The sequence below is a fragment of the Telmatherina bonti genome (assembly GCF_933228915.1).
Source record: "Telmatherina bonti genome assembly, chromosome: 19".
In the NCBI taxonomy this organism is placed as follows: domain Eukaryota; kingdom Metazoa; phylum Chordata; class Actinopteri; order Atheriniformes; family Telmatherinidae; genus Telmatherina; species Telmatherina bonti.
The window spans coordinates 29655269-29680953 of NC_136617.1; the positions used below are offsets into that span (position 1 = coordinate 29655269).

Sequence of the window (25685 nt, forward strand, 5' to 3'; positions counted from 1 at the left end):
CAAACAGATGTTTTCCAGCTGGATTTTTACTGATCACTTGTTGGAAATTATAGGGTCTGTTTCAGACAACGGTATAAATAACATGAAACTTCTCCTGAACTTGAGCTGGTTTTATTTAGTTAATTGTGCCATTAGATGTTGCTCTGTAAATCAGCTTTGTCACGCTTGTGTTGGACGGTCTCCGTTCAAACGGCCTGTACTGTACCTGTGTGTTTTCTGCAGCCAATCATTAACACAGGTGACATCTCTGTTTCGCTTTTGACCTGGATGCTGTGTTTCTGATCAATACAACATGACGCAACACTACGTAAAGCCACCTCTGCTGCTCCACTTCCTCTATTACTCCTCAGGAGTGTGTTGTGCCAATCTGGAGGAGCCCAAAGCCCTGATGAAGATGGGGCTGAGCGTGATCCTCGTCGGTCACGTTAACTTCCTGCTGGGAGCGCTTGTGCACGGTGTGGTGCTCAGACACATAAACCTGCACAAGCAGGCCCGGGCCATGGAGTACGCCATCTCCAATGTGGTCGCTCTCACCGCGGGCTTGGTGGTAAGTGCTTATAAAAAAGACCAGTATAAGTAGCATTTCTGCAGCGTCGGGGTGGGAGTTGAATCTGTCTGGAAGGTATGGAGAAAATGTTGCAGCATTCTTCTTTTCCTGCTCAGCAGCTCATAAAATCTACAAACTACACCTTCAGTTTCAATTGATTCTCCTAATTAGTTTTAGCTTTTGTTGATGTTTTATCCTGTAGACCAGGGGTATAAAACTCTATATTTGTTTCCCTGCTCAAACACACCTGATTCAAATCGAATGGATCCAATAGTTTAATGTCAACCTGTTCATTCATTTCGGTCAGGTGTGTTGGAGCATGAAGACAACAACAACCTGCAGGATACTGGCCCTGGAGGACAGGAGTGTGACGCCTGCGCTGCAACTAAAATGCAACGCAATTGCTTTTGACTAAATAAAATAGTATTTAAGACAAATACTTGTGTCTTTTTTCTTTTTTTTGCAATATTTTTTTTAATTTTCATAAACTCCTGTGGATCATTTAGGCTGGATTAGATGTAAAGCTTTAAGGGCAAATCTGTGTTTTGAGAAAACACAGATTTGTCCGAAAGGTGTTTGAATGTTATGTGTAATCAAACCAGTTTTTGTTTTTTTTTCTATTATTGTTTTAAGACTTGACCAGTTGCATGTGTAATCATATGCGTTGTCTATGTAAACACGTGCTTTTGTATTTATGTCTGGAAAGGTTATTTAAAATCTACCAATAGCAACTAACTACTTAACTGCGGAGCTGGAACGTGCTCATGGGAAGAGTATTCAGATTTTGAGGTGATTTGATATGAATATTGGTAAAACTGCAAACTGAATTTGCTCTCAGCAGATGCTCTTCTTTTTTCTTTCATTCATTAATATCTTTCTGTCTTCTTTGCACTCTTTTTGCAGGGCGCTGTTGTTGGTATTCTGGCTATCATCCTGTCCAAAAACAAGAGGAGCAAAGGTCTGGTTAGTATCACTTTTGGCTTCATTTATTCCGATTACTTTACCTACGTCGCACCACATCAGTATTTCCACACACTCTGCCTTGCCTCAGATGTTTCAGCTCAGGCCTGCAGAGCTGGAATAGTTTGTTTTTCCCCTCTACCTCCAGTCCGTGCAGCGCAGCCTCCGTTCTGTTTAATCAGTCAGGCTGCTCAGACGAGACTAACGAGGCAGACGGCTGAAATGAAAGAGTAACCTTAAGCTCAATAAACCACCCCCTGTTTCACCTGTTTGTGAGCGAGTCATCATGAAGCAGGCAGGGCAGGGCTTACAGGCACCTCAACTGTCTTATCTTAGTCATTCATCCAGCATCTCAAGGCATGAATGAAAACACTTCTTTTCTCCTCTGTTGATACGTAGCTTTTATCACATGCATGCACTTGCTACCAGGGCCTCTTACCTCTTTGACAAGTTTGTTTGTACTTATCAGGTTCTGATTTGACAGCTTTGTCATCTTGAAGTGACTCTTTAAAGGTCTGTAGACGGTATACTTTCATCTAATCTTTTGTAATCTGAAATGCATTTTTGTTATTGGCTGTAGTTTATATTCTAAACACAATCCCAATGCCAAACAAGTCAGGATGCTGCATGCAATATGAATAAAGACAGAATGCATAAATGTGCACATCTTATAAATCCGTGTTTTATTTCCTGCAGAACATAAACAACACATCAGATGCTGAAACTGAGATATTTTAGGGAAAGTGTTAGCTCGCTTTGAATTTGATGGCAGCAAAACATCTAATCAATCTAACTGATGAGAGAGATGAGATGAGGTGCAGGAGTTTTAGGAATGTCGTCCCATTCTGGTCGGATGCAGGAGTCAGGATGCCAGCTCAGCTCCGGGACTCGTCTGCAGTGAAGCCATGCAGTTTGAGGTTTAGCCTCGTCTTGCTGAAATCTGCAAAGTCTTCCCAGAGAGAGACACTGTCCGGATGGAGCAGATGTTGGCTGTGAAAAACCGTCACGTACTTTTCAGCGTTGATGGAGCTTCACAGATGTGGAAAATGCACACACCATAGACATTAATGCAATCTTTTGCTAACCCTGCCAGACGATGGTGAAGCTTACTGATGTTTCAGAATTATTTTATTTAGTTCGATCGGTTTTCTGTGATCTTCCGTAGCCTTCAGAAAACACCGTAAGAGCTACAGGACATAAACATAATATGAGCTCCTTTCTTCATAAGTAAAGCTTTTGTGTTATAAACACACAAATATCTATTCACCAGTACAACATTTTAACACAAGACAATATAAAGTATTTTACAAACAAAAGCCAAACTTATCTGAAACATAACGTCAATTTCTTACAAATTAAGGTTCTTATATTGGCATAGCTGTTACAAGAGTAATACATTTGAACACTTATTATAACGAATCGTGTTAGAGAAAACAACAATAAATAGTCAGAATAGAAAAGTACCTTGTTCCCATTCCAGCTAGATGGTTAATTATCAGAGATCCGAAGCCTTGCAGTATAACGGCCATTACTTAGACGATGCGAATTCCCTCCATTTTTACAGTCAATTTCACGCTTATGAGATGATAAAACTGGAAGTTCACAGGAACTGTGCCAAAATAAAAGTCTTTACAGTGCAAAGAGTAACGTCAAAAAAAGGCTTCAGGAAGTGGTTACCATACTACCATGTCATAAAGAAGTCACGTTTTTAGGGTTTATTAAGTGCCCTTTACACAATCCAATAGCATTAGGGATGCACGATTGTAAACAGTGTTGTGACATTAATTTCTTGAAGTGTTCCTGAGGGGTTTTTAGAGTGATGGTAGGACGTCATGTCTGTAATATAGACTGTATACAAAAAGATGGACGGAGCCTCCGTGATGTCTGAAGAGCTGAATTGAACCTCGGTGGGCGGTTTCTACCATCGCCATCTTGGCAGGGGCATGCGTGTTGTTTTGCCCGGAAAATATAAATATGAGCAAAGAGGTGAAGGTGTGAGGGGGGCTGTGAGCGTCGTGGTGGATGATTGACATTGAGCGAACTCCGAGCTTCCTGTAGTTAAAAGCTAACCGAGCTAACTCGGAGATAACAGGAGCTAACCAGCTAACGGAGGTAAGCGGGCTAAAGCTAAGTCACGTTGTTAACCAGCTAAAAACAGTGGTTGTTCTACGTTCTTCTTACTTGAAGTGGGAGATCAGGTACCTGTCAATCAAAAGGACACGCCCCTAAATATGCAGAACTTCGAGATTAAATGACTTTTAAACGGGCGAGTTAGAAAAAAAAAAATCATTCCCCCCACAGTTGTCATGAAGGTAAACCTGACTTTTTAAACTGAAAATAGATTTTTGTACCAGGCTGTAAACATGTTTATTTCTGCTGTAAAATTTGTCTTTTTAACATGGGCGTCTATGGGGATTTGCTCTGTTTTGGAGCCCCTAGTGGATGAAGGGAGAACTGCAGTTTTATGCACTTCTGCATAGGCTTCACTTCTAACTTCTTCACGGAGGTTGCCGCTTGGTCTGTAAATGCTAGCAGCGTGACCAAAGAGGACAGGCTTTCAGATGTGAGCATCACATGTGATGGTGGGATCTTCACAGTGTTTGCAATTTTGTTTTGAGGAACTTTTTTTTTTTTTTGGCTGCTTGTTTCTGTCTCTGAAATGCTCTTTACAGTCAGTCACTCCACTAGTTGTTTCTGATTACTTTTCCTGGTCACCTCTTGTTTGTTTTTAATGTAGCTGCCAATGCTTCTTGTTGTAATGCTTTTAATGTTTAATTTGAAGCACTTTGAACCGTCTTGTTCATGAAATGTGCTGTACAAATGAACGTGCCGTGCTTTGGATCAGGAAGATGAGCATAGCTCCCAGTCTGAGGCTAGTGCTATAGATCATCATTTTGCCCTCTGGGCAGCAGGGGACAAAAATACCAAAACAGACATGTGGTTTGTATGGAAATCCTGGTCAGTACTGGCTTCCTGTAGTCCAGGAGGTCACAATGTTAGGAATGCAGTCTCAATAAGTTACTTTTTTTTCACATCGCCCTACTCAGTCCATATTTTGTCAAATAGAATTTCTTTTTGCCTCCATTTTAACCAAAGAAAAGCCCTGATAATTTAACACAAAAAATACATGATCTAAAAAATATTTTAGGCTCAACGTCTGAACTCTGGTAGAGTTTCTCAGGTTCCCACTAATTACAGCATCTATTTTGCATCCTCTCTCTTCTCTGAGCTCTCTCCAGCTCATATACAGTTGTGCTCATTTCTATTCATACCTTTTCATTAAAGAAGGAAAAAAACAGCTGCCTGTAAAATAAGATGAAATTGACTAAAGTAATAATACATTTTTTTTTTTAATGAAAATAATTACATTATTTTCTAATTCTGGTTCAATAGAAATACTTTTTTTTAAAAAAGCAAACAAATAAGATAAGATAATTTATTACATATTACATTAGTCATAAAGTAATATTTAGTTGAACAACCCTTTAATGTTTCCGCTCCAGTCAGGTGTTTTCTGTTCCTCTCAGTCAGACTTCTGCACCTGTTGACAGGTATTTTGTCCCACTGTTCAACAGAAAAGTGCTTTAATTTGTCCAGGACACATTTCTTTGTTTTTTTTCTTCACTCAACTCAATTATTTATGATTGAGTTAATTATTATTAAACTCAATTAAATGAAAAAACAGTGTCTTATATTACTAATTTTTTTTTTTTTAACCTATTTTTAGTTATTGTTTTTTTTTTTTTAAGTCTCCAGTTATTTGAGTGACTGTTGTAAATTCAGCCTTTTTTTTAATGAAAGGGGATGAATACATATGAACACAACTGTAGATCTGGCTGATTTGAATTCTAGTCTTATTTTTTTGCTCTGACCCATTCATTCTTTCTTTTCCTTGCTTCATACAATAATGTCCTCTTGTGTTTCTTTCATGAATCAGCCTTGCTATCCTGCAGACATCTCCTGAACTGTACATAATAAATGTCTTTATACCATCAGAAAACATATTTACAAGGTCAGAAGGTTACACAGTGCTGCTTAAAAAAAAAAAAAATCGGCATCATCATCGTCCTAATTTTAATTCAATTCAATTCAATTCAACTTTATTTATATAGCGTCAAATCACGGCAATGCCATCTCAAGACGCTTTACAGACAGAGAAGAAAATATAATGAAGGCCAATTCATAATAGCCTATATAAGGAAACCAACAGATTGAGTTGAGTCCAACTCAATCTCCCATCCTGAGCAAGCACACTGGCGACAGTGGGAAGGAAAAAACTCCCTTTTAACAGGAAGGAAACCTCCGGCAGAATCCGGCTCAGGACAGGCAGCCATCTGCCTCTGCTGTGTGGGGGGAAGAGGACAGAAAGACAACAGACAACAGGAACTGCTACTCCCGGCCAGGGAGACCTGCTGAGACAGGAGACATACATGTTAATGATGCAACACTGTTATGGGGGTGGGGGGGTAAAAGAAAGAGATAAAGAGAGAAAGAAAGAAGCTCAGTGTATCAGGAAATGTCCCTCAGCAGTCTAAACCTATAGCAGCATAACTAAGGGATGCTAACCATCCCTAGCTATAGGACTTATCAAAAAGATAAGTCTTCAGCCTAGTCTTAAAGGTGGGGAGGGTGTCTGCTTCCCTAACACTAACTGGGAGCTTATTCCATAAGAGAGGGGCCTGATAACCAAAGGCTCTGCCTCCTGCTCGACTCTTTGAGACTCTAGGAACCACAAGTAAGCCTGCAGTCTGCGAACGAAGTACTCTACTTGGTATATAAGGAACAATGAGGTCTTTGATATATAGTGGTGCCTGGTTGTGGAGGGCTTTATATGTAAGGAGAAGGATTTTAAATTCTATTCTAGATTCAACAGGCAGCCAATGAAGAGAGGCTAAAACTGGAGAAATATGATCTCTCCTGCTGGTTCTGGTCAGGACTCTGGCTGCAGAATTCTGGATCAGCTGAAGGGTTTTCAGGGCATATTTAGGACAGCCCAGTAATAGAGAGTTACAGTAATCTAGTCACGAAGTAACAAGAGCGTGAACCAGTTTTTCTGCATCACTCCGAGACAGAATGTCCCTAATTTTGGCTATTTTACGTAAATGAAAGAAGGCTGTTTTAGTAACCTGCTTAATATGTGGGCCAAAGGACAGGTCAGGGTCAAATATTACTCCAAGGTTTCTCACTGTAGCACTGGAAGCTAAAGTAATGCCATCCAGGTTCATTACAAAACCGGAAAATTTAGCTCTTGAGTTTTTCAGATCCAAAGAGAATTACTTCAGTCTTATCTGAGTTTAAGAGGAGAAAATTTCTGAGTTTAAGAGGAGAAAATTTCTAGACATCCAAGTCTTTATGTCTATGAGACAATTTTAACAACTTCAGTATATCTGGAGGAGCACTGCAGACAAAAGCTCCACTGTTTCTTTTCACATGAAGACAAGTCAGACAGCTACATTGCTTAGTGTGTTGCATATCACATCCAGCAAGACCTGGTCTCATCTTTTAAATTCACCTGAAAGAGGGGGAATGAGGGAGATGTGAGGTTTCCTAGAGGAGCTATGAGCAAGAATTCACCTGTTTTCTTTGTGGAAATCTTAACAGCATTCAAGATCTGAAGGTCTTGTCATTTCCACATTGTGACATTTAATTTAGTTTGCAAACACCTTTTAATACGGCTCTGAAAAAAATTATGGATAAACATTTTATTGGAGTTGTGTCACCTTTTAATTAACAGGAGTGTAAAATAGTGTCTCATTTAAATATATTTTACCTAACTTCCTCTACTAGTGTCCATCGAATGCAAATCACAAATGAAGGTGCAGGACTTGTGTTTTCAAGATGGTTAGTGTTTGGTGGATGTTAATGTCGCAGCTGGTATTTAAAGGCCCTAAATTGAAGCAATTGATCTGATTTGCAGCTACACTGCCTCTGCTGGTCACTTGTAGTACTGCATCTTTCATTTGCACCATTCATTTCAGGAGTAGCACACTAGCAATTCTCCAAACAATACAGGATGAAATGAAATAAACTTTATTAAACCAGCAGTAAATTGTTCAGCACTATCTGTTCATACTCACCATAAAACCCTTCGCTCAACAAATCATTAGAATGAAACAAGAAAAGTAGGATAATTAGAGCTAGCCATATATCAGCTGAAGAATGTCCCTAATAATGAATCAGTTATGAAAGTTGGCGCTCTCTTCCCACTCCACAAATGCATGACATTTTTTCTGAACTACAAGCTTTTTTACAGCCCAGTATGAAAGCCGGTAGCGTGTGTGTGTGTGTGTGTGTGTGTTTTTTTTTTTTTTTTAAACACTGTTATCTCGAGATCATGGGATAATTATCTCTTTATGACGGGATAACCGAGTTTATCTTGAGAAAATAAAGTTTATTATCCTGGGATGGAGAAAACAAGCTTGTCCGTAATCATCCCGTGGTCATGAGAAAACAATTTTTGTTATCTAAAGATGACGAGAAAATTAAGTAGTTATCTCGAGGTAACCAGTGAAAAATAGGAGAAAATAGCTTCTCTTGGCTTCCATAACCCAGATAATATAACACAAGATTTCTCTTCTCGCTTCTGTGTTTTACTGTTTGAGTAAAAGCTACGTCCTGTTGGTGCAGACCACCTTTTTTTCCACTGTAGCCATGTCAAAGATGATAAATAATGACGTTTCTCTTCCAGGAGTCCGGTAAGTAAGTCAGCATGGACGGTAGCAGGAAGAAATGTGAAGCCTACTCCATGAATACACCGGTCTTATTCTTGTTATGACATGTCGAAATATCTGATGTTGTTTACTCTTTGTTGCTCTGTTATCTATTTACCGCTACAGATGCCCCAGTTTCCCAACAGAGAGCTTTTTTATTTATTTTTAGTGACCAGAGGGTTATAAATAAATGATACACAAAATGCCACACATCTTCACTGCTCCAGTCAAACAAATGAAATAAAAACATCACATTTACTTAGTCTTAGCATTAACTCCATGCCTTACATTGGCTTCAGAAAATTCTTAAAATCAAATTCTATATGAGATTTACAAATCTGAGGATCTGCTTTTATTCTTGTAATAAATCTTATCAAGTGTAAGATAGCTTGACGGCTCATTACACCAATAAGCCAATACTGGAGGTTTAGGTTCTTTCCACATCAAAGTTATACATTTCCCAGCTGCCAACAATGCAAGGTCTGTAGATGTACATTGATATTTATTCCACTTGTTAGACACACTAGTTCCCAACAGACATAAACGTGGGGACAAAGGGACAGTTGTACTTAAACAATGAGACATCAACATTGTAATACAATACCAAAATTGATGTATTGCATCACATGACCAAAACAAATGGAGAAATGTCCCTTTTTGTTTCTTACAACGCCAGCAAAGAAGTGACAACTCCCAGTTTTTTATATGCAATTTCTCTGGCGTGTAATAAATCCTATGTGTCATCTAAAATAAAGCTAGTTTATGCCTTAAATTATAAGAACATTTATGAACTTGGCAACAAATATAAGACCAGTCCTCTTTCTTTATGACCACATGAAGAACTTAAATTATCAGTATTTATACCAGAACAGTCAACAAAAATGTTGTAAATCTTAGAAATAACCTTTTCTTTAATCTGTTCTTTATCTTTTAATCCTATATCAATTTTTGGTAACATAGGTTCTTGAAGAGAACGGTAGTAAATGCATGCCTTATTTGGAAAAATCTATATAAATGAGAAGAGGGCAATCCATATTTGTAGCCGATCAAATGAAAGAAATATCCCATTTTCAAACAGATGACCAAATTCCTTAATGTCTTTTTTTATGCCAAAGCTTAAAAGTGTCATATTTACAACATTTAATACTTGGATTTTTCCAAATTGGGGGAAAACGAGAAATAGGGATCTTATAATAACCAAGCAATTTATGAGAGAATTTCCAAACTTTTATACTATTTAATATAACTAGATTCTTAGTCATTTTATTAACTTCTTTAGGATTAATATATGGCAAATGTTCTAATCTTTCCCAACAGAAAGTTTTAAAGCTTTATCACAGCAGCAATCGAGATTTTCTTGCATGATTATTTCAAGCGTGTCTCTTTTTTTTTTTCCCTTTCCCTCAGATGTGGTCTCTGTTCATCATCAGTCTGGCTTCAGCATTCATGGCTGCAGCTTCATCCATCGGGCTCATTGTGTCCATCGTGAGGGCCATCATTCACGGTGGGCGGAGCCTCCTGACTCACTGCCGTTTTCCCGATGCAGTTGGATACTCCAGTGTCACCAACGAGTGCCCTTTTGACCCCACACGCATATACGTGAGTCAGGAATCACAAGCGGCTGGTTTGTTAGTTTTCTGACCGCTGTAACTTTTTATTTGGGTTTGTTAGCAGAGCTTTACATTCTGTGATGCTCAGAAATACATTTCTGTCCATCCAGTGGCAGATCTCTGCATTTTGTGGATAAATTAAAGGATGAAAACCAGTTGAGGATTAAAAACTTCCTTGTATGTCTGCTGAAGGTCCTGGAGAAACAACAACCTTGTGTAGTTACATGGGTGTTATTTACTACTTTATTTATTACTTTATTTACTTACTGTATATTAGATACAGGGGTTTAGCATGCAAGAAATATCAAAAGGAAGTTCAACCTTACCATAATTTAAAACAATCTGGGTTACTCTCACGGGCCACTATATTAGGTCCGTGTTGTTAGTGCTGGATTGGATCCCCCTTGTTCCTGCAGATTCATTAGATCAGGTGTGTCAAACTCAAATTCACAGAGGGCCAAATTTAAAAAGAGGAGCAAAGTCGAGGGCCAAACTCTTTTTTTTTTTTTTTTTATTTAGAAAGTGACAGCTATTATTCGTGTTTTTCTTATCTTTGAGATACAGCACTGTATTAAACATTTTCATATATTAAATAATAGTTTTTGCTTAAACACTGAACCCAGAACCAATTTAAAAAAATTAAATAAATAAATAATGCTGAAATAAATTTCAAGCCTCTATATCTGGAACTTTCTATTCATCTTAATTGTAACCTAAATCTTCAGTAAATAAAATCATATTTATCCAGTTTTGTTTGCGTCCATTTACTCTGATGATGCACTTGGGTCCGTTCCAGATATTTGGCGTTGCTTTTTACGTGCAAGTACATCAATTTGTGGAGTCCGGCTCTGAGCTGACTCTGATAGTTTTGCTCCATATTGATATAACATCACACAGTTGCTGCAGATTTGTGTGCTACACGTCCATGATGAGAGTCTCCGTCGCAGCACATCCCGAATCTGGAATCTGGTGGCTCCCTGCAACTTAGAAGCTCTTTGTTTGGGAAAAAAAACGTGGCCACCTTGTCATTTCTGTAAAGATTATTTGGGGAAAATGATCTCAGAAGACAACTGGAGCTTATGATAAGTTCAAACAAATGAGAGGGCCCAGTGTTTATAGTACACCCACCACTTAAAAAAAACAAATAATAAGATTTTAAAATGAATCCTTTAAGACACTGTTTCTCAGATGGGAATACGTGTACCCCTGGGGTACCTCAAGGCACTCTAGGGGGTACCTGACATGTTTTGAAAATATATAAGTTTTGTTTTCTTTAAAATATCCTTAAACAAAATAATATAAATATAATGTATAAATATCTAATATATTTCATCCAATGTAAGTGTACATTCATAAACTAAATTTACATATAGATTTACACCATTTCATTTCTCCCAAAATCCCACATTCCGGCGTGAATTGAACCCATCCGTTACGAGCCGCGGCATATTCGTCAGTCACTGTCGCCTTGGCAACGCAAACAATAGAGTCCTGGTAGAAGCGTCGCAGAGATTTCCATTTTTTTGCACGGTTAAAAGTTTATTAAACCAAACACAAATGACAAAGTGGTGTATTTCATGTAGACCCTGGAGATGGTTGTGCATGGAAATCCCAGCTGTTCCTGAAATATGCAGACCAACAAAATTGCAAGATTCAAAATCACTTAAATCCCTTTTTTTCCCCTTCACTCTGATGCTCAGTTTGACCTTCGCTAAGTCATCTTCACCATGTTACACTAGTAAATGCATTGAGTTGCTGCCATGTGATTGGCATCTTAGTTACTTGTGTTAGCAGGCAAATGAGCATGTTTACTACATAAAGTGCATGGTGATTGTATAAACATGCACAACACATGTTTAATAGTTTAATAGTTTTAATCGGAGGAAAAATGGGGAGAAAGTCTGAGTTTGGCCGTTTAACAAATTGTAAAAAAAACCCAAAAACACTAAACAAAACAAATTTTAGTGTATTTACACTTGATAACTGTAATATGTCAACATTATTGTAGTAATCATTGTAGGTAACTACAAGGAGGCAAAACGCAAGTATCAGATTGTGTACAACAGAATTTTGAGCCAAGTTTTTACCATAAAATTACACAAAAAGGTCTGTGAGTAGGATACATGCAGCATAAAGGGTGAATGGTAGGGCTGTGATGATATGCTTTTGTCCCGATTCGATTCCAATTTGTTTTGGGTGCCGATTCGATTTAAATTGATATTATCACAATTTTTAAATATTGCAGATTTTTGTAGATTAATAATAAAAAAAAATGTATAAAACTGCTTTTTTTGCTCGTAATTTTTCTTGATTTCAATTAGGAAAAATCAACACAGTTGCCAGACCATCATTCTGCTGCTAAAATGCCCAAGAACACAAGTAAAAAGATCAATAAAAACAATTAAAATGACGAATTTTTTTGTGGATTCCTTTTTATTTATTTGGAAGAAAAAAAAATTCACAAAAAAAAAAAGTGATTATGGAGCAAAATATACTGATATTCCATTTTTCGATTAGATTTTCCCACCCCTTGTAAATGGACATCCCAATGCCATCCTAAACTGGTGTAAAGGAGAAAAACATCATCAATAGCAGTGTTTTTCAACCTTTTTTGAGCCAAGGCACACTTTTTTTCACTGAAAAAGGCACAAAACAAACCAGAAGTTTTTTTTCTTTTTTTAAAAAAAAAGAAAAAGTCCATATTTTTAATATAAAGTCCATCTCGTCAAAGCCTCTTGAATAGAAATCAGATAAACACAAGAGGAAGGAATTTTGTTATCTTTCACCGGGGCCTGTTGTAGGAACTTCCCCAGTTACTACAAATAAATGGGATTTTCCCCAAGTTCCCCAACAATATATGGACAATCCAGAGAAACCATATCAACAAGGAGTTCATGAGCATAATCCCATACATATTCCCACAGTTGAATACATAGAAAAACATAATACTACGGTGCATTAATCGGATAATCTGTTAGTCACGAGATGATGACATCTTTGGGTGCGGCAACCTCTGGTGGTTAAAAGTGAAGCCTATGCGTAAGTGCATAAAACAGCAGTTCCCCCTTCATCCACTAGGGGCAGCAAAACAGAGCAAATCCCCATAGACTCCCATGTTAAAAAGACCAACTTCACAGCAGAAATAAACATGTTTACAGCCTGGTTCAAAAATCCATTTTTGGTTTATAGGTCAGGTTTACCTTCATGACAACCGTGGGCGGGGGGGTAAATTTTTTCTAACTCGTCCGTTTAAAAGTAATTTAATCTCAAAGTTCGGCATATTTAGGGGCATGTCTTTTTGATTGACAGGTACCAATCTCTGGCTTCAAGTAAGAAGAACGTCGAACAATTGCGGTTTGTAGCCGGTTAACAACGTGACTTAGCTTTAGCCTGCTTACCTCCGTTAGCTGGTTAGCTCCCTTAATCTCGGGGTAGCTCAGTTAGCTTTTAGCTACAGAAAGTTCAGAGTTCGCTCGATGTCAATCATCCGCCATGACACTCAGGGCTCCCCTCTCAGCTCCACCTCTTTGCCAATATTTGTATTTTCCGAGTGAGACGACACGCATGACGCTGCCAACATGGCGACGGTAGGAACCGCCCACCGAGCTTCAATTCAGCTCTTCAGAAACCTATGGGTGACGTCACAGAGGCTCCGTCCATCACTTTATATACAGTCTATGATTGCGGCATACTCCGGCCATATAACACAGGTAAACCCCTCAACCCAGTTTTTATCAACCCCCCCCAGCGGATGATGATGACACTCCTGTAATTTTCCCACCCATACCCTGCTCCCAGTATTTGTAGCAAAACCGTTAAGTGTGCTTCTAAGCGTCTACGTGGGACTGTGGGAGATTTGCTGGGGCCTGACAACCCGGGACACAGTCAGATAGGTGGTTGTGGGTGTGGGCATCGGTAACAAGGCTGTTTTCTTGTCACAGATGAACACAGAGCTGCTTTTTAGACCAATTAGGTAAAATTGAATCATTTCTCAGGGCACACCTGATGGTCTCACTGGTGTGCCATAGCACAATGGTTGAAAAATACTGATCTATAGAACCAAAAGGATACAATTCGTCAATTCATCTCATTCAGAATGCTAAAGAACATCTTGTTATAAGATTAAAGTCCTGGTAAAAGCTTGGTGAAACATGTCATCTTAGCAGCCAATAGCAGACATGGTAAACATCTCATTGACATATCGGGGACATCCTTTGTTTGATGGGAATATTGTATGAACAAGCAGCTTAAGAGCATTTTCTTTGTGCTTGTGGTGTGCGTGAAAGGGAGGGAGGAGTTGTGTTTGGCAGGTTTGGCGTCTGTCTACTCTGCCACTAAGTCGGTCACGCTTTCCCGCAGAAATGCTGACCTGACCCTGTTGTTCCACTGCAGGCTGCGTCCAGTTCCAGTGCGCTGAAGATGGACTGTCAGAGCTGCTCAACCTCACAGCTGCAGCCACACATCAGCAGTGCCGTGGCATTTTAACGTGTAGTTGACAGTTTGTCAGTTAAGCGTCCTTAAGTTGGATTTATGCTTCATACAAAGGGTTAATGGAGGAGCAGATGTAGATGCATGGAGGATTTTATTGCTCAAAGTTGGATTTCAGCTGCAAACAACACAAACCTATCGCACTAGATAAATGTCTGCTTCCTTCAGCTGCTTCTATTCTTTCTATCATTATGTGGTGTCATGCTGAACTTGCTTCATTATTGCATTTGCTGCACAATCTGTTGTTAACTGGTTGTGTGAGGAAAGTTTTGAATGAGCATTTTTGTCACGTTAATGTTGACACAAGTAAAGAGAAGTATCACCCTCTGAGACGTAGCATGTTGTTATCCTTGCTTGTTATGCAATGTTGCAGTATTTAGTTTGGTTCTGCATTTACGAGTCCTTGCTGTAAGTGTGGAGCGGATTAACTTCCACAGCATTGGCTTATGATTGAGCTACAAGCTGCTTGATTGTGTCAAAGTTAGGTTTGACAATTGAGTTGAGAGTTCAGTTGAGACAGTTGGTGGTTTTTACCTCCACCAAGGTGGATGTAATTTATTTGGCTGTGTTGGTTTGTCTGTCTGGAATAGGGTGGATTGCCCTCTCCGGGTCGGGAGTGAGGTCCTGCCTCAAGTGGAGGAGTTTAAATATCTCGGGGTCTTGTTCATGAGTGAGGGAAGGATGGAGCGCGAGATCGACAGACGGATCGGTGCGGCGTCTGCAGTAATGCTGGCTCTGCGCCGGTTTGTCGTGGTGAAGAAGGAACTGAGCCAGAAGGCAAAGCTCTCGATTTACCAGTCGATCTACGTTCCTACCCTCACCTATGGTCATGAGCTGTGGGTCGTGACCAAAAGAACGAGATCTTGTATACAGGCGGCTGAAATGAGTTTCCTCCGCAGGGTGGCCGGGCTCTCCCTTAGAGATAGGGTGAGGAGCTCGGTCATCCGGGAGGGGCTCAGAGTAGAGCCGCTGCTCCTCCACATCGAGAGGAACCAGTTGAGGTGGCTTGTTCGTCTGGTCAGGATGCCTCCTGGATGCCTCCCTGGTGAGGTGTTCCAGGCACGTCCCTCTGGGAGGAGACCCCGGGGAAGACCCAGGACACGCTGGAGGGATTATATCTCTTGGCTGGCCTGGGAACGCCTCGGGATCCCCCCCGCAGAGTTGGCAAATGTGGCTCGGGAGAGGGACATCTGGTCCTCCCTGCATCCCAACCCGGATAAGTGGTAGAAGATTGATGGATGTGTTTGTCTGTTGGAAACATTTTCCAAAAGTTATGGATAGATTTTATCCAGTTTTAATTAAATTTAGTCGTAACTTTAACAAGTTATATACAGCACTTTGTTTCAATGGTGGTTGTTTTAAAGGGTATTGTAAATAAAGTTGAGTTGAGTTCTGGAAACAGATTTACGAAGACATGGCCAGGAAGTCATACCATGGCCTTGGATGGTGGGGACAAGACAGAGCACAAGAAAAGTACATGGCAGTTTAATCAATCCAACAGGGATGTTATGCCAAGTTTGTGTAGCCAATGAAGAGTGAGTGTTTCTATTAACCCGCCTGACAATTTGAATTTACCTTTAGGGATGAATAAAGTTTGTTCTGTCTGTCTTATCTAATCTATCTCATCGAATCTATCTTATCCATCTAATCTATTTTATCTATCTATTCTATGTATCTTCCTTCAAGATCAAATCATAAGTCATAAAGATTAAAAATAAATATTCAAACACAAAAAGATGACAGCAAGACATTTAAAAATAATGAAAAAACAGAGGCAGGTTGTCTTACATTTATACACACACAAGAACAGACAGCAACCCCATTTCCCTCCCCCTCTCCCTCCCAAAAACATGACTCCCTAATGCCTGTCTCTGAACATAGGAATAAATAAAGAAGATAAAACATAAAATTACTTATATATTTATATTTATCATTGTATACATTTTTTTTTAGTTTAAGACAATCCAATTCTGTAAAATGTAGCTTCCCTCCATTATTTGTGAACCTCTGCATGTCATATGTCATATGACATATCAAACTGATTTGTTGAGTGATTTGATGCATCATCCTCCTCAAGTCATCTGGACTTTTTTGGGCTTAAAAAAAACAAACAAAAAAAAAACAAATAAACAGCGGCTTTGTGTGTTTATCATGTTTTTTTTTTAATTCAAAGGATTATTTTGTTCATTTTATCTCCAAATAAAGTTGTTAATAAATCCAACCAAACAAACCAAAAAACTAACTGGGTTTCAAATCCAGAGTAAGCCATTATCAAAAGAAACTGCTGTTTATTCAGAGCCACACGAGGAAGAATAAAGCCCAAATTCGATCGCTGGTGAGTAGAATAATCACTGCAATGTATTCGACTTCAGTTTTCTGATGATCATAGTTGCTTACGGGCTGCAGTAATAACGGTTGCCTGGTTTATTTTCTGTGCTTCATGCATATTTTATCACCATTTTTAAAGAATGCACCAAACTGTGTGTTCTTAAACTTATCACTTTGTTGTCTAAAAACAAGCACACACAAAAAGAAAAAAGCAGCTCCTATATTTGAAATTCTCTCTACGCACTTTGATATGTTTTGCTCTGCATATTTTATTCACAGTGCAGACAGTCCTGTGCCAAACTGAAGTCCCCAGCCTCAGTTGCATTATTTTTATTTTATTTTTCTCACCCATCTGTGAAGAAAGCGGATTTTTCATCACATCCAGGCACTCCAGCTGGTGTTTTCTGTCAACTTTTCTCCTCTTTCCTCCCCAGAGTACTACTCTAGTCCTTTGGGTGCCTCTGATTGTGACATGTTTGATCCAGCTGGTGTTTTCTGCCCGTTGCGCCGCTGTATGTGCTTCCTTACTGGGCCTGCCTTGCTGTCCAACCAGGAAGAGACCTGCACATTACACCAGAGCTGTGAGTCTTCACATACACACTGTGTTGTCTTGAAAACGTATGTCTTATGGTGGTGAAATCGTGCATTGCACCGTTTTATTTGGGCAATTTTGTTGGAAAATTGATGAAATCTCTAAATGTTGTATTCAATTTTTGTTTAGATTAATGTTGTGAAGCCAGTGCAGGCGACGTCTCTGTCTGATCTTGCCGAACCTGCACAAATTTACACCGAACCTCCAAGAACTCTCAATATACTCCCAAAACGGGCTACTGCACCTCCAAGAGAGTACCACCCTCCCCCACCTCCACAGCCTCCTCCCCGCCAGCACAGGAGTCTTCCTCCGTCGGAGAGGCAGCCTCTTCGCCAGCACAGGAGTCTTCCTCCGTCGGAGAGGCAGCCTCTTCGCCAGCACAGGAGTCTTCCTCCGTCGGAGAGGCAGCCTCTTCGCCAGCACAGGAGTCTTCCTCCGTCGGAGAGGCAGCCTCTTCGCCAGCCGTATAGGGAGAGGTCAGCCAGAGAAAGGTCAGAAGTGAGGGCTGGCAGCGAACAACGTAAACGAGAGCAGAACCAGCTCCTGCAGAGGGAAACACATGAAAGGTCCAGCTTCTGGATTTAGGCATCTTTGACTTTGCCAAATCTGGAATAAAGGAGAGTTCTGTAGTTTTCGCTACAGCGCAGGGAATCACATATCAAACAGGTCTCATTCTGTCTGAACAGATTCAGGTGAAAGCTGTGGCCTGAGAGACTGGACATGTATCATTAAGTGGATGTAACCTGAATTCTTTGAGGTTCATAATGTTTGCACATTGTTGAGGATACCAGTTGTGTGTGTGTAACAAAACATCCAAATTATGGAAGACAATCTAGTTAAATCCCTCCAAGGGCAGATATGGTGCCAGTTCTTAATGACAGGGTTTGACATGATGGGAAATGGCTTGTCACCGTTTTGCCAAGACCTCAAGACTGATACTGTTGTACAGTACTGAACTGTCAAACATATTTAGCTTATGTTAGCTTTGAGCATAAAATTACTTATACAAACATCTATTTGGATTTACTTTACATAAAAATTTCTTTAAGGGTTAGAGTCTAAACTTAACTCAGTAAGAACATTAAAACAGAAACATTAAAAGCTCCTAACGCTCATTTGTGAATGACAAAATGTCATCTAGCCCTTTCTCATTAAGCTAAGTGTTATGCTAGCTGCTTGACAGGCTAAGCTAATTATTCACAAAGCGGTTTGGAGTTATTTTTTCTGAAGTCTGCCCCAAAAATACATTTTTTTAAAAACTGCTGCGACTACATTTCTCTGAATGGTTTTCAAAAACAACTGAGCTGTGATACAACAAGTCAAATGTGTGTTAATGTGTTTTCAGTAGAGAAACAGAGCCTCTGGTTTATGTTGTGTGAAAGAGAAAGTGGGCTTTTTTTCCTGCTTTTAGGTCAAGATGAAGTCACACAGCAAGTTTTCATATTTATTTCCTACACAAATAAAAGTTTTTTACTAAAATTATCCATTCATCCTGTTTGCTTTGTGTCTCAACTTTGTAAAATTAAAATAAACATTTCATTTCAGCTGGTGATAATGGCAGTGGATAGTGGCCTGACAGGAATGGCTGGTTCACACTGAGACACACAGGTTGAGATAGTTACATGTGTGTATTAACAAAGACCTGCTGTTTACCTTACTGTAAATATATAATGGTAATGTTTTGCTGTCAGATCAGACATTTCAACACATAAAAAAATGACAGTCAACCTGCTGCTTTGAAACACGTAGGTATATTTAGATATCAGGTCCAACAGAACGAACATGGCATCCTCGCTTGAGGTTATCATGCAACAGAAAAATATTAAGGGGAGGAGGGGTGGGGTTGAGAGGAAGAAAGAAGGGGGCTTTTTTTTTTTTTTTTTTTTTTTTTTTAAATCTAACATAAGATACCAGTTCATCGAGAGGCAGTGAGAATAGAAAAAGGATTGAAACGGTAGATCACGGAGAAGCAACTGTTGTTTCTTATCCTACCAGCAGAAGGCAGTGACACTCAAGGATCCCCAAAGCAGAGGTGCAGCTGGTTCGGAAGCTCCTGGACAAATGTTTGGTACATATCAACTTTAGATCAGTCTTGATGTCTATCAACCAGCTGTCATGCTCTCACTAGTTCACTACACACAGTTATTCACTGTGGGAGGAAATGACATTCTGGGTAAATATAATAAATGCTTTTTAGTGCATTATTTGGACACATTTTCCTTTTTTCCATTCAGTCAAATAAGAATGTGTTTGGGCAAGGGCATGATTAAATATATATATTCTGAATGTGCACCTTCTTGTGCACCATGTTTTCCCAATGCTTCCCTACCTTGGGCTGAATTTATGAGAATGTGTTCATATCATCCAAAAGAGAGAAAACGGCAATAGGGGGATTCAAAATGAGGCATAAGAGAAAGATGCTGCTTGTATTTTCATGTTAAATTTAACATCACACCATTAAAGTCCGATACTGCCATCAGTGTTTAATCAAACCAAATAAGAGTGTCTTTATCATTTATGATGCATGTCTAATAGAAATTTAAAGCACTGATTCTCAACATTGTACTTTGGATGTCGGGACTCCCTTAAATAAAATCTGAGCTTGCTGTTTGTCACGTGAAACATGTCCTTTCATCTTCCTGCTCTGCATGCAGACTGATCCAGGAATTCAGAAAAGCATTCAGCTATAGAGAGATGAACAAGCCCTTAGTGATTCCTCTGTCAGAAGAAATAAGAACCGGGGGGGAGAGATGAACGAGTAATGGGGGGGGTTCGCCCCCAAAGCTAGTGAAAGATCCAAACATTTCTGAGGAGGCTGCAGAGCTACAAAAAGATAATAAACTGTTTGCTTTTGTCACCGTCTGGTTTGTAGGATCATGCAGTTTAATGACAGGTTACAACTATCTTAAGTTTACTGCTCCATTTGCAAGAATTTTGAATATACTTACAAATTAAGACACAACACAACATGATAATACTGTAAATCTGAGCCTCAAGCATACGGTGGATATTCACATGCACGCTCACGCCATTCGGACCAAATGGGCAGCCGCGCTTTTAAAAACACGTGGCGCTAAAACGATATGTGCTATTGGTGTCAATGATCAAAATGCATTAACAGGCTTCCCACTGTTTTCTTCATTTCTCTCCATCATTGTAAACTGGAATACAGTCATCTGGAATAAATTATCAAACCACAATATAAAGAATAAAAATAGATAAATAAAATGACATGAAAGAGGAAAATGTATGTACAAATGAAAAATAACAAAACAAAAAACACATCCATTCAAAATTAGAAAAAAAAAGACAGCAGATATCAATAGAAACTTAATGGGATCTTAGGCCCTCAATTTTCTCAGTGAAAGATCATACAGCAGTAAAATCCCAAGACCCCCCCCCCCCCCCGACCACCCGTTCACATCAATCCAGGAAGCTACGCTACATAATACTGCCTTTCAATGCAAAGAGTGTGTGCGCCGCACAGTAAATGAAGACAAATGTACTTCATCTTATCACATACATAAATGTACTTTAGTATATACATGATATACAGGAGTGTTGGAGGAGAAGCTGAGCCACCTCCACGCAGCTGAAAACATCCACACGTTGCAACAGGCTGTAGGGAGAACCCCTCATTCCAGACACAGGTCGAGACATCTGGGAACGTTGGCGTCCCTGTGGACGGATCCTTGTATGTATGCATGTCCATTTATTTTCTTAAATATAAAAGCAAAAATGAAAATGAATTCTTATTTTCCTCCGCAATCCCTCCACACAACAACAAAATAGATGATATGAGATGTGAACCATCATGCATTGATTAGAGCGACTGAACGGTAACAAAGAAAAGGTGAAGGGGGGGAAAAAACGGGGGTTCGCGGCAGGGCGGTTCAGAACTGAGAAGCCGAGCTGGGGTCGCACTGGAGTAGCCGAACAATGGAGGGGTCACTTTTGGCACCTTTGATAAACTCCTCCAGGGATAATTTACCTGCAGAAGAGAGAGAAAGTCAGGAAAACAAACATTAGGACACATTCGTGCCAGCCTTTTTGATTCGAGTCTGTTTGCTGGGAAAGTTCATGTCATTTGGGAAAATGTGAATGTGTCAAACGAATCCTGATTTGGATCATAGAAGCGGACTCGGTCGCCTACAAACTAAGTCTTCGTTTTAAGCGGACCAAATACAGGAAGCAGGCTGCAAAAAAATTCCTTTCCTGCATTTGATGTAGCATTGCATTGTGGGTAAATACATAGTGATCGTCTTCGGCCTCGTCTGTTCATACCGCATCCATTGTTGCAGTGTATTTCTCCAGTATACTTGCATAAGACAACATAAAAAAACCAAAAAACAAAACAGCGATAGTTTCGCCTCCATGTTTAATTCACAACCATAGACTGTATATAAAAATATCGACGTAGCCTCCATGACGTCACCCGTAGGTTTCTGAAGAGCTGAATTGAAGCTCGGTGGGCGGTTTATACCATCGCCATCTTGGCAATGTCATGTGTGTCGTCTCACCCGGAAAATACAAATATGGGAAAAGAGGTGGAGGTGAGAGGGGGGGCTGTGAGCGTCATGGTGGATGATTGACATCGAGCAAACTCCGAGCTTTCTGTAGCTAAAAGCTAACCGAGCTAACCGGGAGCTAACCAGCTAACGGTGGTAAGCGGGCTAAAGCTAAGTCACGTTAACGCTATCTATCTATCTATCTATCTATCTATCTATCTATCTATCTATCTATCTATCTATCTATCTATCTATCTATCTATCTATCTATCTATCTATCTATCTATCTATCTATCCATCTATCTATCTATCTAAGAGGAGACCTATTGCTTTACTGGTTTACTGGTGGATGCCTCTGCACTACATAAATTCCAACATATTTTCCAGTAGGTCACCGTACATGCTGTACTACGCATTCAAAACTGATTCAACAGGCTCCCAACTAAGCAAAAAATGCAAAATCATACAAAGACGACATAAAAGAAGCATGTTTCTGAAACCTTGTGTCAATTATTTGTCTTCAAAGCTGCAGACAGATGCTTGACTTAATGTTTAGGGGTGAGCAAAGATAAAATGACACAACACCGGTGATGTAATACATTGTTGTGATTATACTCACATTAAACGTTTCTCAAGTTCATCTATTAATTTTTGTAGCATTTTTTTTAATAAACTGGAATAAAATTATCTGTAGACAGTTGCATGATGTGTTTATGAACATTTTCTAAAATATCAACTTTTTCTCCCAAATGTGTTGTTTGAAACTTTTAAAAAAGAATAATTAATTAGATTTTAGCCTTTGTGTGGTTTTTTCTTTTTTTTGCAGCTGATTTTTAATTATATTGAAATGAACCCGACTTTGCAAACTTTTTGTTCCACATAAAAGAAACAATTTCAAAGATTATCTTCACAACACTGTCATATCTCCAGAGCGTCCCTTCATGCAGCCATTTCCTCCTCTCACCATCGTTATTGAGGTCCATTTGTCTGAAGATCTTATCCGTCCTCTTCTCTGGCGTGGATTCATCTTCTGGCATCTTCATCACAGATGACACCATTTTGTAGATGGCCTGAAAGACAGAGCGACAGAGGAGGAGGAAGAGGAGAGAGACACAGTGGGCGGTGGCAGGAAAACAGACAGATAAGTGAAATCAAGCCAGGAGGGACCCATTATGGAGGCTCAGTAGGAGAGAGATCTAAAACAACTAAACTAAAAAATGCAGTAAGTGCAGCTCCTGAGGTCGACAGGTCCGCTGCATCTCCATTCAGTCCCGATGCCTTTGCAGCGATGCAGGATCAGGAATAATGTCTGTAACATCAAACCACCAGGCTACAGGAACATGAATCACATGTGTTAGCAGGCTGCTTGTGTGTGTGTGTGTGTGTGTTTGTGGGTCAGGGTTTACGAGCACGGCTTATGGTATTGATCTGATACATCTTTATCTGTTGACCGATGCGAGTGTCTCCCGTCCCCCGGTGGCATTAAATTAACCTCTGCGAGTGAGCACGGATAAGCTCAGAGTATCAGCCGGCCTCAGTCACGGATCTAAATTCAGCTTACGTGCCCATTAAATTTCCTCTACTGGGAGAGTACGGTGTAAAACTGGCTGTAGATCGGTGTCATGGCAACACCATCAAACAGGAAAGATCCTTGCATATATATAAAGAAAAAAAAAAAACACACACCCTCCTTCATTTCCATATCAGATCCCCACCAGGTTTTGGAGTAACGTAAATACAATCTCAGCTGAATAACATTACTTGGCATGTTGCACTGTGTTATTTATAAGGCTTAAAGTAATCATTCTATGACATAATCAGACTCTCACATTGTTTTTTTTTTAACAAAACTTTACCGAAACGACAAGAAATTCAAATTATGTATATGCAATATTGAGCAAAGTAGGTCAAATAAGTTAATACATATAAGACAAAAAAAGTTATATACAAATTAATTAGAATTCAGCCTGAAATAAGAACAAAAACATGAGAGGATACAATTTTATGTGACAATAAGATATAAAGTATAAGTTATGAAGAGGAGAGATCTACACAATTATTGTTTTTAAGGAGTTTCAGAGATTTAAAGAGTGAGCTAATTTCTATTTGGAATAAGGGAAACAGCACTTGTTGTTTGAGGAATCTTTGTTTATGAATAAAAAGCCATCCATTATTTATGTAGCAATGGGGACGTCACCTGATGCACTGAGAAGTATCTTGCTCTATTTCTCAAATGTATTAATCATAGACTGTATATAAAGAGATGGACGGAGTCTCCATGTCGTCACCCAGAGGTTTCTGAAGAGCTGAATTGAAGCTCAGTGGGCGGTTCCTACCGTCGCCATCTTGGCAGCGTCATGTGCATTGTCTCGCCCGGAAACTACAAATATGGGCAAAGAGGTGGAGCTGAAAGGGCAGGTGTGAGCGTCATGGTGGATGATTGACATCGAGCAAACTCCGAGCTTTCTGTAGCTAAAAGCTAACCGAGCTAACCCCGAGATAACGGGAGCTAACCAGCTAACGGACGTAAGCGGGCTAAAGCTACGTCATGTTGTTAACCGGCTAAAAACCGTGGTTGTTCTAGGTTCTTCTTACTTGAAGCCAGAGATTGTGTACCTGTCAATCAAAAGGACACGGCCCTAAATTTGCTGAACTTCGAGATTAAATTACTTTAAAATGGGCGAGTTAGAAAAAAATTCACTCCCCCCACAGTTGCAAAATAAAAGCCTCCTGAGTTCTTCACACACTGCTTCTGCCATGTGGCTTGGTTGTTTTAATAATAGATGTCATAATGTAATTTGTCATGTGTTGTTTGTTTAAGACTGCATTTACTTTGTTTAAAGACCTGATAAAGGTCAGATGAATGTTTTATGTCCTGATATGTCCAACCTAAGTGAAAAAGGATGTACTTCCATTGTCAAGACGAAGTTCATAACTTTTATGGAAATTCAATCAAACACAAACGCAGAGAGGTAAACACAAATAAGTTATTGTCCCTGACTTCAGTACACATCTACCTCTTAAAATCCTTCTTGTCTAAATATTTATATTTTTTAATGAAAAAGAGACTTCTTCTGGACCATTTAACTTACTGGACTACTTTTACTGGACCCTTGCTGATGTAATTGGACCGTTTTTGTCACAGTATCGTCTGCTGCTGGAGGAAAATACAGCTTCTCAGATTAATTCAACTGCGACTGCTGCTCAATAACAGGAGTGTACTGAATCTGTTGTTATGACAGTGGCCTGGAATAGTATACGGCATTCAGATTTCAAGGATCTTTCCAATGGTGAATAATGTGCAGGTACTGGGAAGGGAGGCTGAGTAAAATTCAGATTTATTCGTCATGTCCTGCAGCAGGTCTGGTATCAACAGGTTCATAAATCTAAGTGTTAGAGTTATTCAATCCAAAACCTGTAAAAAAAACCTTTAACACCAGCCAGACTTTTTCCCTGATTTGAATATACACCCCCCCGTTATGCCATTTTCAGACAAGAAAATTGATTTGTCACTATTCTGCAGGCATGTTTGTTTATTGCATCAAGGTGTGTAAAGGTGTGGTCTGATAACAAGGTGCACAACAGATCCGACATCAGTCATCATAACAACCCCCCCACCCCCCTCTCAGTGCACAATTACACCATGATGCCCTCAGCTCTCTTGTCTATAATGTAACCTCTATGATCTCGAGGATAATCCGGGCATTCTGCACACTCAGGGATAAACTCTGGTTAAATTTAACTTGCTAATCCACAGGAACCATGAAACACACACACACACACACACACACACACACACACACACACACACATACAACATATAGAATGATCCTCAGTCATATAACTACACATGAGAATCCCTTCATTTCTTATCTTCAACAGTAATAATCACTCGGCAGTCTACCTGCATGCGGCTGAAATGTCAGTCGTCTCTAGTAGCGA

General features: G+C 39.6%; 2 protein-coding genes across 2 annotated transcripts in view; one reads left to right on the forward strand and one right to left on the reverse strand.

Annotated features, from left to right (window-relative positions):
• Positions 1 to 292: 292 nt before the first annotated feature.
• tmem54b (transmembrane protein 54b) lies at positions 293 to 17820 on the forward strand (the record flags this gene model as incomplete). Its single annotated transcript, XM_079258771.1, has 5 exons — positions 293 to 547; positions 1451 to 1510; positions 9625 to 9816; positions 17078 to 17224; positions 17365 to 17820. The coding sequence occupies 5 exons, from the start codon at positions 293 to 295 to the stop codon at positions 17818 to 17820; spliced, it is 1110 nt and encodes a 369-aa protein (XP_079114897.1).
• A 3227-nt stretch (positions 17821 to 21047) lies between these two features.
• LOC306769653 (hippocalcin-like protein 1) overlaps positions 21048 to 25685 on the reverse strand; it is a 53764-nt gene continuing 49126 nt past the window's right edge. Inside the window, exons 4-5 of the mRNA XM_079258340.1 lie at positions 22708 to 22813; positions 21048 to 21226 (exon numbers count right to left, since the gene is read on the reverse strand). Of these exons, the coding sequence (XP_079114466.1) occupies positions 21129 to 21226; positions 22708 to 22813 (204 nt within the window). The 3' untranslated portion in view covers positions 21048 to 21128. The remainder of the gene's footprint in view (positions 21227 to 22707; positions 22814 to 25685) is intronic.